The sequence below is a fragment of the Sinocyclocheilus grahami genome, unplaced genomic scaffold (genome assembly GCF_001515645.1).
Source record: "Sinocyclocheilus grahami isolate Dianchi unplaced genomic scaffold, SAMN03320097.WGS_v1.1 scaffold99.1, whole genome shotgun sequence".
NCBI lineage: Eukaryota > Metazoa > Chordata > Actinopteri > Cypriniformes > Cyprinidae > Sinocyclocheilus > Sinocyclocheilus grahami.
In genome coordinates this window covers 1,071,220-1,086,218 of record NW_015505278.1, presented here as the reverse complement: position 1 = coordinate 1,086,218, position 14,999 = coordinate 1,071,220, and the positions used below count along the sequence as shown (strand labels likewise).

Below are 14,999 nucleotides of genomic sequence, written 5' to 3'. Positions count from 1 at the left end.
TTAAAATGGAATTCATACACTCAAAAGCACTAGTTTAGATCACCACAATAAAGGGATAGTCCACCATGTTGTTCCAAACCTGTATGACTTTCTTCCTTCTGCTGAATTAAAATAAATAAATAAAAGGTGATGGCAGAATTTTAATTTTTGTGCCTTTTTTAGAGACAAAACTATGGCTGTCAATAGAACAGCCATTTTATTCCATTATATATTTCAATATATTCATTATTTCAATATTACGGCTAAGAATATCTAAACAACATTCTATTATTTAGAATGCAGAATAATACTCGGTAAATTTGAACTTATTTTATTATTATATATTTTTATCATTACATATTTTATGATTATATTTTTACAGTATTCTTCTCTGAACTACATTGCGCCCCCAGTTTGAAAATTAAAGAATTAAAACAAGCCATTCCTCTATTCATTAGTCATGACCACTTTGCTTAACAATGCACTCTGACGACCTCTACTTTACCTGTCGTTGATGACCCCACAATTTCAGCACGTACAATCTACTTTTTCCACTTTTAGATTGTTATAATTCGCCTCTAGCTTCTGCACTTCTCTGATGTATTTTTGAAAAGTAGTATTGCACTGCTGCTTTTTGTTGGTTCCTGTATGATAAACAGCTTGTGCTTGCGTCATCATTTTAAGATGCTTTTAATAAAAGTATCTGCTAAATGATTACATGTAAAACACCCAAACGGTCACTGACTGAACTAGATGCTTTCCCTTGACCCCTAAATCTTGTTGGAATGGATTAATCAACAATTAAGCTTATTAGCATCGTTGGATGTACAAACACCTAATATTTTCATGTCTCTTTGCCTTTCTCTTTTCCTAACAATTTAAGATATTTTGGATGAAAACCGGGAGGCTTGTGAATGTCCCATTGCCTGCCAAGTAAATTACACAGTCAAGGCCAGAAAAGTATGAAAGACATCGTCAGAATAGTCCATCTGCCATCAGTGGTTCAACCTTAACTTCCAAAATATCCAAAATATCTTAAATTGTGTTCCCGAAGACGAACTAAGCTTTTACGGGTTTGGAACGACATGGGGGTAAGTGATTAATGACAAAATTTTCATTTTGGGGTGGAGTATCCCTTTAAGTCCCTGAGAATAAAATATGATATTTACAAAAGCAACACAAAAAGCTCACATTGGTTGAGGGGGGAGGACCTCACCTTACCTATCTGGTTCTGGTGAACACCATTCATAGTGCTGTGTGTTCAGTTGGTCGATCAGAGGACAGGGCATCAAATTCAACCCATTAACACATGCTGGTTTCCTGCCAGTTCCCACTTCCTCTTGCTCTGTTACTAGTAAAGCTCTGTGAGGAAAAGTAGTCCCGTCTGTATTAGTCCCTTTCTACTTATACATATACTAATGTTATTTAATTATGAATTCATACAATTATTCATGAGTATAATTATGAATATACTATTATGTATCTAATTTTATATATTTATTGTTTGAAGAAATAAATCATCACAGAAATAAGTATTTTTACGGAGCAATAGTTTATAGTTATAGTTGCCCTGACAAATTTGTTTGGTCTGACTCCAAAACCGACTAACTGTTCTGTTGAAAATCAAAAGGACAAGAAACAAACAATTATAGAGGAAGAAAAAAGATCAAGTCAGATTATGTTTGCCATTCTTGACCTATTACTCTCACGCACAGCTGGAGGGAAAGCAGCTCAAACATAAAGTCCAATGAAGTCTAATGACCGAATAATCAGGCAAAACAAATCCAAACATTTCAGACACACACAAACGTATAATGCAAAAAGATTTGCACATTGAACAGACCTGATAAGTTATGTTATCTCTTTTTTCCATAGTAAATTTGGTTAACTAAGGTACCGTAAAGAAGTATATGAAATGAATTTAGTGTTCAAAATGGAAAATTGACTTCTGTGTTCATAACTGAAATAAGTTTATACCTGACAGCGCATAACCAAATTGCTGTGTTTTTGTTTAGATTTTTGATTTGTTTAGCTTTTGTATAAATAAACAACTAAATAAATAAATACACTGGTAACAGAGTAGTTCTGTCAGTGCTTTATTTATTTATTTAAAAAATAACTATATATATGAAACACAATCCTAATTTCTTACTTGAAAGACAGAATGGCACACTAAGCCCTGGAGATACCATTAACCCATGACTCATTTTTGCAGAAACAACTTAAGTTGAGCAATGCTAATTCTACACCCTGCAGAAAATTGAGGAGTGTTACTCATAGACCCACTGACCCACCAGCACAAACCTTGCCAATCCTGGATCCCAAACTAATGCACGTGCACAAACGCACGCACACACATCCATTCATGGGGGGCCCTGGCCATCAGTCATTATAACAATCACTGGGAACAAAGCAGCCATAGATTATTCACTCATGCATGATATTTGTGTTATTTGTGTTATTTAAACTTATGCGAGTACACACATTCAAACACTGCAACTTTACAATGAATGTGCAATAAATAAATTGGTTAATTATCATTGAAACATTTAAAAACATGATTTTTTTAATGAAAGTGCACTAGTGATTTGCCTTTACAATACACAGACTGAGATTAAAAAGAACTGACCTCAGCTCAGTCCTTTAATGAGTCTCAGATGAGCTTATGAGTGCTTATTATATGAGAATACTGACCTAAGTCTCTTAGGATCTATATTCCCAGTGTTCAAAGTCGCACCCTGAGCAGGTACTATATTAGTGAGAGAGAAACACATTTATTATACTAAATTAAAAAATAAAAACACACACACACCACAACTCTGCCACACACATGCTAGTTATTACGACTTCTGAGAACCTGAAAGGTCAAGGGTTACTGCAAATTGGAGCCCACAATGGACCTTTTCACATTTCCGGGTTTCTCAGCAGCGGAAGTCGTCATAGTTGGGTTAACTTGAAGAGCAGTGAATGGGAGAGTACCACAAATATATTTTTTGCATTCCCATTTTCTCAAATAGTAAAAGAAAAACTCCACGATAGTCTTTTCATGACTTTCAATAAAAGGAAAAAAATTGAGAGAGACTGATAACGGCAGTCAGAAGAGAGAACTTATGTCAAATTTACCGTCCCTCCCATAGACACTGCATTAGAAATGCCCTCGCATTAGCGTTAACAGTTTTTTTTTTTTTTGTAATTTGATGCAAAGGTGATATAATACAAAGAATAGTGTTATAAATGTACATACATTTAAAAAAATATATATATATATGAAAAACTTTCGAGGATTTACGATGCTGATGACCGTTAAACGCGTCATCAGTCTTGTGAAAAGGGTCCATTGGCATATTTTGTGCCAGCTGACATTCGGGGTCACCACTTCCTTCTGGACTGCTGAGGTCAAAGGTCAAGTTACACAATAAGGACAATGGAAGGAGAGACATGTGTCTTCATATACTCTGATTCAAAAGGAACCAACAATTAAACCACTTTTTAGGAGTAGATGTGTTGAGTTCTGATTAATTAGTTGAGTTAATTAATAAATTAAATTAGGATATTTTCTATTAATTTAGAGAAACCATATGAATGTTATATAATTATATAAAATGTTATATATAAATGTTACATAAAATAGACTTACATATATGCATAAATAGGTATTGTTAATATATATTTTTTCATACTGTGGAAGTCGATTGCTACTGTTAACGGTTTGGAATTTGAAACATCATTCTTCAAAATATCTTCTTTTGTGTTCAACAGAAGAAAGAAAGAAGTGGGAAGTTGAGTAAATGATGACAGAATTTTCATTTTTTGGCTCAATATCCCTTTAAGGTAAGTGATCTGTATTGTAAAATATTGTGACAAGATATTGTGATAAGTTTTGTTGGAGTTCAGAAGGAGCTGAAAGACACAAACACAGCTTTCATCTGCACAAATAAACCCTATATAGGCCTACCTTTATACTGTATACCTATACTTAAACATTATGACAATATACTGTAAAAACAAAATTTAGTATATTAAATTTTGTACTAACGAATTTTGTAAAAAATTAATAGATTCATTTGTGTTTTTTTTTTAACAGTGTACATGTTCGAACTGACATCACCTTCACAGTAACTACATGCCGATCAAATGAAGGCATCGCGGAAGAGTGCTGTTCATTGCTCAGCCTACTCTCTGCATAACGCGCGCATGCCCACTGGCACCAGACTGCCCGCGTGCACTCAGATGCTGATGCTGAGAAAAGACCGTATCTTCACTAGAGCTATAAAACGCGCGCGTTCCGTGTTTTCAATTGTTGAGGGACGTCGATTTCGCATTATAGCGCATGTAAGATACACCTGCTCAAACCTTTAGAAAAAAAGACGCCTCTTTTCGTCTTGGAGGGTGGGGTAGGGGTGGGGGTGAGGGGCGGGAGGCGATCCAGTCTAAACTAGTTCTGTACAATACGGCTGGAATGCGACCTTATTCAAATCAAGGCGATTTCTTTAGGGCATCAGTTACTTTGGAGTACACCCAAAACATTTAAAACTAGACATTGACGTAATCTGGACACGTAGCACGCAAGGAGTGTTTATTCTTGTGGTAGAAAAAAACGGATAAAAGATCAATAGAGCACTCCATGTTGTAAATGAGGGAATCCAAAAAAAGTGTTTCATATCCCACATCTCTCGTAGGCACTACTCTACTCTTAAAAACTGAGGAGCACTGGATCTTGATTTCAGTATCTGCTTCAATGTTCCATAAACTTGTCATAAATTAAACAAGACTATGTTAAAACAAAAGAATATTTTCGATATCTGTATACTTTTGACAAAAAAAATTAAAATGTCTCACATAGCTTATATTGGCCACCTAAACAACTACAAATGTCTCTCTCGTGCGCATGCACCTTTGGGAAATGGAAAAAGGAAGAAACAGTCTTGAACATTTCACAACTGTTATTAGTGGTCCGTCGCTGATACTTTATTATGCTTTGGAGCTCAAGCACGCGCAAGCCCACAATACACGACCGTGTTCTGTGAATAAGCGCAAAACGCCTACGATTGCTTATATTCATAAGCGCCTCTATTAAAAAAAAAAGCCATAAAGTGGCTTATAATGAGCGTACATGGCCACGGTGATCTGTGCTCTCAAGAACAAAGGTGTGTGAGCTGGAGGAACTTAAACCGAAGCGAAACGGTGCAGTAAAATTGTCACTCACACACTCGTAAAACAAGCAGTCCTGTGCACGTTGGTAAAATGGCAGTAGATGAAACCCGTCAATATTTGCACACGCACTGTAAAATGTGCAGGCCGGGTGTCGTTGATGAACGCAGACTGATGTTGCGCAGCATCGTCGTGATGTTGCTGATACTGCAATCGCACGCGGGGTTCATGGCGACACCTCGCGCATCATACGAAGCCATGGGTTCACCCTCTCCCCAAAAACACAAACATGTGAGGAATTTCGCCGGTGTACTGACGGGGGCGAAAATACGGTTTCAAAAAGACACGTTACGGTGTGTCTTTTGTATTTTCGCCTCCCACTGCCGTCATGTGGCACAGCGCCGCATCCAATCAGAGAGATGAGGAGAACACCCACACCCCAGAATCTGAATGCGGCTTTGGCGCATTATAAATACCACTTGTGATGCACCGGCAAGTCTTGGTTGTGAGGAAGCTCAGGGTTGCAGTAGTACATCAGTCTTTTTTCTTTCCATAATAAAGAAGACCATCATCCATCTTTTGTTTTTTCTCCCCAATATCAGTTCATTTCAGGCCAGTTGCATGCATTGTTCGTCTCCCAAAATGGTTTGCGAGACTAAAATTGTTGCAGACGAACACGAGGCCATAGCTGGGACCAAAAAAGATTCAATTATAGTTTCCTCCTCGCAAATGTGGACGTCTTCTTCGCCTTCTCCCAGTGCGTTCGAGAGTAAGGTTGAAAAACGGGACCAGGTTTTTATTCGCGAGTTTGAACGTTCGGACCATGAGGAGGTGCGCCGGATCTTCACCGAGGGAATCATGGAGCGGATACCCAATTCGGCATTTCGGGGTCTAAAACAGCAAACTAGAACCCAATTTATCTATGCTTTACTCACAGGTAAGTGGTCAAACTATGGGTATAGGATGAGCGTAACGGGTTCCCCTGCAACATGTGAAAATAAGCTTAAGTATAAGTTTAAGTTCATAAATAACTGAAACGATGAGCCTAATCAATTCAGACATTTGATGCGTAAAACTAAGAAGCTAACGGGTCTGTTCTCCGCTCACATAATCTTGAAATCATTTTTCGTTTAAAATGCCAGTGAATATATGAGTAAAGGAGTCACAAAGGCAGCAGCAGTCCAGAACATGCGGCATGTGTGAATGAATGAATGAATGAATGAATCCGCGCGAGCGCACAGCGTTCCCCACATACGTCTCATGTTAGTGCACGAAGTTGTGTTTGTTGCCTGTTGAGATATGTGACGTTTTGTTTACAGATAACTGTTAACTATTAATGCTACGTATCATTTTTTATGATTATTTCCTTTTCATGTTTACTAATGATTTTCAGTGGTTTTCAACTACAGGCGGTGTAACCGAGCACCCTGGCGATCTGGCTAGACAGCAGCCTTTTTTATGCTGCGTTGAAATGACATTTATGTCACACATCTGATATGAATGAGGTGTTTTAACAGTGTCCAAAAACTTACATAATATATACGCTTAGAGTACGCTGCATCACTGTACACATAGTACAATTGTTTCTCAGATAAATGAATCATAAAGGCTAATACTTGAGTAGCAAAGACATTTTAAGCGCAATTTATAGTGTATTAGAGTTGAAAGCACCTCTGTGTTGACAGTAAACAGTGCGCATCGTGTTGCAGTGGAGTGTGTGGATAATGCAGCAAGTCAGTTGTTCTCAAGAGCGCCATCTAGTGTCAACATTCTCGATATACACATACTCAGATTTTCTTGGCTTTAATTACATCTATTATATGAAGACCCTGTTATAGCGCCATCCATTGCCCATTAAATTTCCAAGCCGTATTAATGTATAAAGTTTTTTTTAAAACAGGATACAGTGTTTAATTACTTTGCACTACATCTCACTGCTCAGGGTGTATCTGCACACTCCTAGTGTGTAAAACATTTGATGTCTGTTTGCCTCTCCTCTGCCAAAAATCAAACATTTGATTCTCTTTTCTGACAGGTGTCGTTTATTTTTTTTCCATTTCTCCATAGTAATGTGCTATGTTATGACCAAATCCTTCACACTGACCTTCTGCGCACCATTTATTCTAATGGGTGCACGTTATTACTACAGCAGAAAAGTCATTCTCAACTACCTGGACTGTGCTCTGCACACTGATATGGCTGACATTGAGACATATTACATGAAACCCACAGGTAAGGTGTAATTTCAAGCGCACACACACATTCACACAAAATTATCATCACAACTAGGTTTTCAACATGTTTTGCTACATTTGTGAGGACATTTAAAAAAATATATGGCCCTCATAAGTATAGCCAAACCTGGAAACACATATGAACTACTGTTCAAAAGTTTGGGTCTGTAAGATTTAAAAAAACAACAACAACAAAAAACAAGGCTGCATTTATCTGATCAAAATTACAGTCCAATAAATAAATAAATAGAAGAAAAAGATGATTTTAATTTGAAATAATTTTAAGGTTCCTTCAGAAATCATTCTAATATGCTGATCTGGTGTTCAAGTTTTCTTGATTCTTTGATGAATAGAAAGTTAAAAAGAACAGCATTTATATAAAATAGATTTTTTTTTGTTACAATGTAAATGTCTTTACTGTCACTTTTGATCAATCTAATGTGTCCTTGCTGAATAAAAATAAATATTTCTTAAAAATATATATATTTTTTTAATTAAAAAAGAATTACTGACAAACTTTTGAATGGTACTGTATGCATTTAATATTTGTCTGTAGATTCTGTGGTGTGTAAGCAGTTAATTGTATTGGTGAAGTCACTGACATCTAATATATAAAAAGTCACTATATTTTAATATATAATGTATGATGTATAAATACGTCTATGCCAAATGGCACATGGGCACTTGGTAGTGAATATATTTATGCTAATCACACACACAGGCTCAAATACGTATATATAAACTTCATATTTAATTACTGAAATAAGTCTCCCACAATGCACCATATTCTCAGGATCGGTACCTGTGATACTGAGGTTAAATACTGCGCTTTATGAGTCCAAGAGGGGATGAATAGCTGATGTGTAGCTTTAATGCGGAAGACTCATGAAATATGCAGAAAGTCTCTCTCAGTTCTGCTCTTGAGGATAACTGTTTGAAGTAATGTGGCCCTATTGATTGAAGGGAGGAAAAATGCTGATTATTGTATTGCGGCAAACTCAGAATTACAGCTTTAATCCTTAATGTACCCCAATTGTGATACAGTAGTAAACATACTAATAAATACTGCAGATATTATTAAAAGCACACTTGGAAAGTGACAAAATAATGGAGGTTAGCTAGTGGCTCATCAGTACCCTGACGACTTGCAGGTAGAAAGGGTTCTTTAACCTAGTTGTTTATGATTGGTGTTCTAGAATTGTTTGCCAGATGGTAGTAGCATGTGCAGATTGAATGCTTAGTGTAAGGACAGACATTTATTGCCTATGGTAAACTCCGCTGCAGCACTTCACGGTCAAACTCAGAACAGCTGCCATTCCAAACAGCCAGATGCTGCTGATCAGAACGCTCTCTGCAATTCAACGTTAGAAGTTTAAAAGGGTCTCTTTTATACCCCTAGTGCACGTGTACTGTATATTAGATCCGGACCTTTGTATGGTGTCTGTTTCCGCACACTACTGACTCAGAATGAGTCTGGCAGATCTGCTGTGTCACCAGACACTATTAGAAATATATAACACATAACAGGTTTACAAGAAAATGGCCTTACCTGTTAGAGATCAAAAATTATGGGGGTCTGTAAAGCAAGTTCATCATAATAACCAATTCACACTGCACAGAAGGAGGCAAAACAATGGCGACCATCACCAGATTAAAGTACGTCACTCAGTTAGACTTCAACTGGCAAAAACAAGTGCCAACCAATGGTGACACGTCAACGAGGGTTACACACTGATCCGACAACACCTGGAAAACATGTTTGTTGCCCTTTGCGTGTGTCTGATGGTGCTGTGTGAATTGCCTATCATGCATGCCCTGGGGAATGACGTAAGAGTGACATAAAATTATACACTCCCATAAAGTTCCGTAAGATTTTGATAAAAAAAAAAAAAAAAAGAATACTTTCATTAATCAAGGATGCATTAAATTGACAAATGTGACAGTAAAGACTTGTATGTTGTTATGCCTTTTTAAAATAAATGCTGTTCTTATGAACTTTCTTCATTAAAGAATCCTAAAAACAATATATTACTGTTTCCACAAAAATACTAAGCAACACAACCATTTTCAGCTTTAATAATAAATGTTTCTTAGGAAGCAAATTGGCATATTAGAATGATTTCTGTAGGATCATGTTACACTGAGTGATGGCTGCTGGAAATTCAGCGTTGTCATTCCTGGAATAAATTGTATTGTAAAATATATTAAAATAGAAAACAGTTATTTTAAATTGTAATAACATTTCACAGTATTAGTGCTAAAAAACAATTTATTTGAAATTATTTAGTAAGATTAATAAAAATAATGAATCTTTTTAAAAACCCTTAAATGTCTTTACTGTCATCAATTGTATGCATCTTTGCATAAAATAGTATTAATTGCAGACAATTTCTATGCATACGGGCTTCTTATTTAGTCCTACATCAAATGAAAGGGAGAATTCAAGAGAGAGAATCAAAGCCCGCTGTGAGTTATGTATGGTAGTTTTGTTTAGTGGCAGTATGCAGACAGAGGATTATTTTCTCTCTTGCTATGCTAATGTGGAATCCTGCATCTGAGGAGGAAATGGTAAAATAATATATGGGTTATCTGCCAAGGTGAGCTAGATGTTTCTTAAATGCACTAAACATCTATTTGGAGTGGCTTATAACATTCCAGGGAGAGAGTTTCTGTCAGGTACTTGGAAGATAACAAACATCCCATAATATAAAGCATGAAGATATCGCTTTAATATGTGAAAATACACAGGCAGATGTGTTATGCTACCCGCAAGGCATTAATGTCATAATGAAATGGTGTTTGTGGCACATTTAATTTCCTTAATGTGATGTGAATCTGCCTATTCAGCAGGAAATAATGTAAATAATGATCATAAAAAGTTGTTCAATATTATTGCCTAATTTTTCTACATTTTAGTGGCCTTGCACATATTCAAGAGAAGCATTTATCAGACAGCTGGGGAGGGGTTGTGCAAATGTGTGTGTGTAGTAAAACTAATGAGTGTACAGCAGGACGTTTAGTCTCACAGTGATTAATAGTGCTCCTCAGCCCTGAAGCTAATGCAGTTATGACACACACACCTCTGTGTGATATACAGTAGCAATATGTCACAACATTGGCACTATGATATTCTCAGCACTACTATCTTAACGTAGAAAGACTGCAACTACTTCTACATAAATATTACACTTATGCAGTATTATATATTGTATGTTGTGATTGTAGTTGATGTTCAATGAATTCTCTTTATGACACTTTATTCTACACACAGAATAAATAGTTTTCTGATTTTAGAAGATAGTGTTGTCTAGATGCTTAAGAATGTGTTGAACCATGAGATAGAAAAGAGTTAATAGACCTTAGGTTATAAACGTGATTCTTAACAAAAAAACAATTAGTATGCATGATAGAAGATAATAATATTCATTTAAAACTCATCCATTCAGACATTCCTTTATACATGTTTTTTCTTGGAGTTTAGTCCCGTCCTTTTGTATATATTCCTTGCAGCTTCTGTGGCACAGATGTGACAGTCCTGCCCCTCGCTTCTCTCTGCAACTCCATAAGTAACTTAGTTAGTTCAGCAGAACAGAACCGAGCCTTACAAGCATGAATGTTTAAGATTAGAAATACCATAATATGTGCTCCGCTCCTGTCCTGATCTGACCTACAGATGACAGTTGACTTGCCCAACAAGAAAAAGTGCACTTAATCCAGTAATTCCAAAAACACTTCCCAAATTCCCCCAAGTCATGGAATTCTGAGAATTATTAAGGCAAGTCATCAGTGGTAACAGCATTTGAGCATGTAAAAACAAATTATGTCAATCATGGGACTCACCAATACATTTCAATACCTTTGATGGCACACATATTTTATTACTCTTCCTACAACAAAACATTGTAAAAAAAAAAAAAAAAAAAAATTGTTATGACAGGCTTTCCATTGCACAATCATTAAAAGATGAATAAGCTAAATATGTGAAACTAACAATGAACTAATCATAAATATCTCTCCCATCTGTTATATTCTATTAACAGCACATTTGGGCATCTGTAATTCCGGGCAATTGGAATCGAATTTGACTGGCATGATCCATAATTACAGACTGCTACACAGTGTGCTTAAATGTGGTTTCGCATTTCAGAACTCAGTCTATTTGTAAGCTGCACTCACACTAATGCAACATCACTATATATCTCCAGATGAACATAACTTAATTTTCAGAGTTAAAAAAATGTATAAGGTTGATCATGTGGTGCCAAACAAATAAAAATAAAATATATACTTGAAAAGAGTATAACTTTGCTTAACTATTTACCTCCACTTTATTATTTCAGTGCAGCACATTTATTGAACATTAGCATGGTCGCTGCTTGAATAACCTCTCATCGGCTACTTTGCCAATCTTATTAAAAACGGAATCATTGATTTTCTATATAATGTAAGATGAATGGATTTCAATTAGTCTAGAACTGAAAGATTTGATTTGATTGATCTAATGATGAGAGGTGTTGAAAAGCAGCCCATACTATGATGAATATTACATTCAGATGGAAAGAGGCATGACCCTGGAGGGCAGACTCTTTAAGTTTTTCATCAAGACACTTGAATTGAAAACTAGATTTTACAAATAGTTGCCAAAGTTTTACTCTAAAGACAAAACTGAATAATCTCTTTGTTTTGATTTCCACAGGCTCTTGTTTCTGGGTGGCAGTTTTGCAAGGCCAGGTTGTGGGCATCGTGGCAGCGCAAGGCCGAGAAGACGACAACACAGTGGAACTCCGTCGCATGTCAGTGGACTCTCACTTCCGTGGTAAAGGCATCGCCAAGGCTCTGGGTCGACGTGTTCTAGAATTTGCCATGTTAAACAACTACTCGGCTGTGGTTCTGGGAACAACTGCAGTCAAGATGGCCGCCCACAAGCTGTACGAGTCGTTGGGTTTCCGGCGAGTGGGAGACACTGAGGACTACACGCTACCAGGGATGACCCGTTCACTGCTGGAGAGGCTCTTCTTCCAGATTCGCTACAGCCGGTACCGATTGCAGCTTCATGAAGAGTGAGAGACAGAGAGTTAACATGAGCGCAGAAGATAAGAATATAAACGACAATGCCGGCAATGACCCTGAACCACCCACTGACCGGTCCTCTTCTTCTACCTATTTATTTATGTTTTGGGCTTTTTTTAAAAGTCATATTATGTTCCTACAACCTTTATTTTGATTCATTTTCATTTTTATTCTTATTTTCATGATCATTGTTTTTGAGGGGGTTTAGCAGAACGTTTCCTTTCTTTGACCACACTGGATGTTTCTCCTCTTATTCTTTCTTCTCATGGTCATCTTGCCCTGAAACACCATGAACAAATGAATAGCACCAATGATTTGATCTTAATTGAATATAAATGTAAATGTGTTCGCTGTGATAGATTCTCCCTTAAAGGGTTAGTTCACCCAAAAATGAAAATTATGTCATTAATTACTCACCCTCGTGTCATTTCAAACCCGTAAGACCTTCGTTCATCTTCAGAACACAAATTAAGATATTTTTGATGGAATCTGAGAGCTGTCTGACCCTGCATAGACAGCAATACAACTGAAATGTTCCCAAGACGTAAACAGCGTATGCTGTTCTGTGTCAGCTGTGTAACCAAAAATGAAAATTATGTCATTAATTACTCACCCTCGTGTCGTTTCAAACCCGTAAGACCTTCGTTCATCTTCAGAACACAAATTAAGATATTTTTGATGGAATCTGAGAGCTGTCTGACCCTGCATAGACAGCAATACAACTGAAATGTTCCCAAGACGTAAACAGCGTATGCTGTTCTGTGTCAGCTGTGTAACCTGGATACGCTGTTTTCGTTCAGATCAAATCACAACAACATAGGAAACAGATCCGGCATGACACAGCTGACACAGAACAGCATACGCTGTTTACATCCAGCACATTTGGGCATCTGTAATTCCGGGCAATTGGAATCGAATTTGACTGGCATGATCCATAATTACAGACTGCTACACAGTGTGCTTAAATGTGGTTTCGCATTTCAGAACTCAGTCTATTTGTAAGCTGCACTCACACTAATGCAACATCACTATATATCTCCAGATGAACATAACTTAATTTTCAGAGTTAAAAAAATGTATAAGGTTGATCATGTGGTGCCAAACAAATAAAAATAAAATATATACTTGAAAAGAGTATAACTTTGCTTAACTATTTACCTCCACTTTATTATTTCAGTGCAGCACATTTATTGAACATTAGCATGGTCGCTGCTTGAATAACCTCTCATCGGCTACTTTGCCAATCTTATTAAAAACGGAATCATTGATTTTCTATATAATGTAAGATGAATGGATTTCAATTAGTCTAGAACTGAAAGATTTGATTTGATTGATCTAATGATGAGAGGTGTTGAAAAGCAGCCCATACTATGATGAATATTACATTCAGATGGAAAGAGGCATGACCCTGGAGGGCAGACTCTTTAAGTTTTTCATCAAGACACTTGAATTGAAAACTAGATTTTACAAATAGTTGCCAAAGTTTTACTCTAAAGACAAAACTGAATAATCTCTTTGTTTTGATTTCCACAGGCTCTTGTTTCTGGGTGGCAGTTTTGCAAGGCCAGGTTGTGGGCATCGTGGCAGCGCAAGGCCGAGAAGACGACAACACAGTGGAACTCCGTCGCATGTCAGTGGACTCTCACTTCCGTGGTAAAGGCATCGCCAAGGCTCTGGGTCGACGTGTTCTAGAATTTGCCATGTTAAACAACTACTCGGCTGTGGTTCTGGGAACAACTGCAGTCAAGATGGCCGCCCACAAGCTGTACGAGTCGTTGGGTTTCCGGCGAGTGGGAGACACTGAGGACTACACGCTACCAGGGATGACCCGTTCACTGCTGGAGAGGCTCTTCTTCCAGATTCGCTACAGCCGGTACCGATTGCAGCTTCATGAAGAGTGAGAGACAGAGAGTTAACATGAGCGCAGAAGATAAGAATATAAACGACAATGCCGGCAATGACCCTGAACCACCCACTGACCGGTCCTCTTCTTCTACCTATTTATTTATGTTTTGGGCTTTTTTTAAAAGTCATATTATGTTCCTACAACCTTTATTTTGATTCATTTTCATTTTTATTCTTATTTTCATGATCATTGTTTTTGAGGGGGTTTAGCAGAACGTTTCCTTTCTTTGACCACACTGGATGTTTCTCCTCTTATTCTTTCTTCTCATGGTCATCTTGCCCTGAAACACCATGAACAAATGAATAGCACCAATGATTTGATCTTAATTGAATATAAATGTAAATGTGTTCGCTGTGATAGATTCTCCCTTAAAGGGTTAGTTCACCCAAAAATGAAAATTATGTCATTAATTACTCACCCTCGTGTCATTTCAAACCCGTAAGACCTTCGTTCATCTTCAGAACACAAATTAAGATATTTTTGATGGAATCTGAGAGCTGTCTGACCCTGCACAGACAGCAACGCAACTGAAATGTTCCCAAGACGTAAACAGCGTATGCTGTTCTGTGTCAGCTGTGTAACCTGGATATGCTGTTTTCGTTCAGATCAAATCACAACAACATAGGAAACAGATCCGGCATGACACAGCTGACACAGAA

At 37.2% G+C, this 14,999-nt stretch overlaps 2 protein-coding genes across 2 annotated transcripts; both read left to right on the top strand.

The window, feature by feature from the left end:
• The first annotated feature begins 5,641 nt into the window (after positions 1–5,641).
• LOC107588165 (N-acetylaspartate synthetase) lies at positions 5,642–12,814 on the top strand. The gene is made up of 3 exons (XM_016276183.1): positions 5,642–6,067; positions 7,198–7,362; positions 12,061–12,814. Exons 1-3 carry the CDS (start codon positions 5,752–5,754, stop codon positions 12,426–12,428), a joined length of 849 nt encoding a protein of 282 aa, XP_016131669.1. The 5' UTR covers positions 5,642–5,751; the 3' UTR covers positions 12,429–12,814.
• A 506-nt stretch (positions 12,815–13,320) lies between these two features.
• LOC107588164 (N-acetylaspartate synthetase-like) lies at positions 13,321–14,478 on the top strand. The gene is made up of 2 exons (XM_016276182.1): positions 13,321–13,432; positions 13,968–14,478. Exon 2 carries the CDS (start codon positions 14,063–14,065, stop codon positions 14,333–14,335), a length of 273 nt encoding a protein of 90 aa, XP_016131668.1. The 5' UTR covers positions 13,321–13,432; positions 13,968–14,062; the 3' UTR covers positions 14,336–14,478.
• The last annotated feature ends 521 nt before the right edge of the window (positions 14,479–14,999 follow it).

What these genes read in the sequence shown, in the direction of transcription:
- LOC107588164 (XM_016276182.1), top strand. Translation starts at nt 14,063, where the DNA reads ATGTCAGTGGACTCTCACTTCCGTGGTAAAGGCATCGCCAAGGCTCTG.
- LOC107588165 (XM_016276183.1), top strand. Translation starts at nt 5,752, where the DNA reads ATGCATTGTTCGTCTCCCAAAATGGTTTGCGAGACTAAAATTGTTGCA. An exon ending in TATCTATGCTTTACTCACAG is followed by an intron (nt 6,068 to 7,197) that starts GTAAGTGGTCAA and finishes ATTTCTCCATAG; the next exon opens with TAATGTGCTATGTTATGACC. An exon ending in ATATTACATGAAACCCACAG is followed by an intron (nt 7,363 to 12,060) that starts GTAAGGTGTAAT and finishes TGATTTCCACAG; the next exon opens with GCTCTTGTTTCTGGGTGGCA.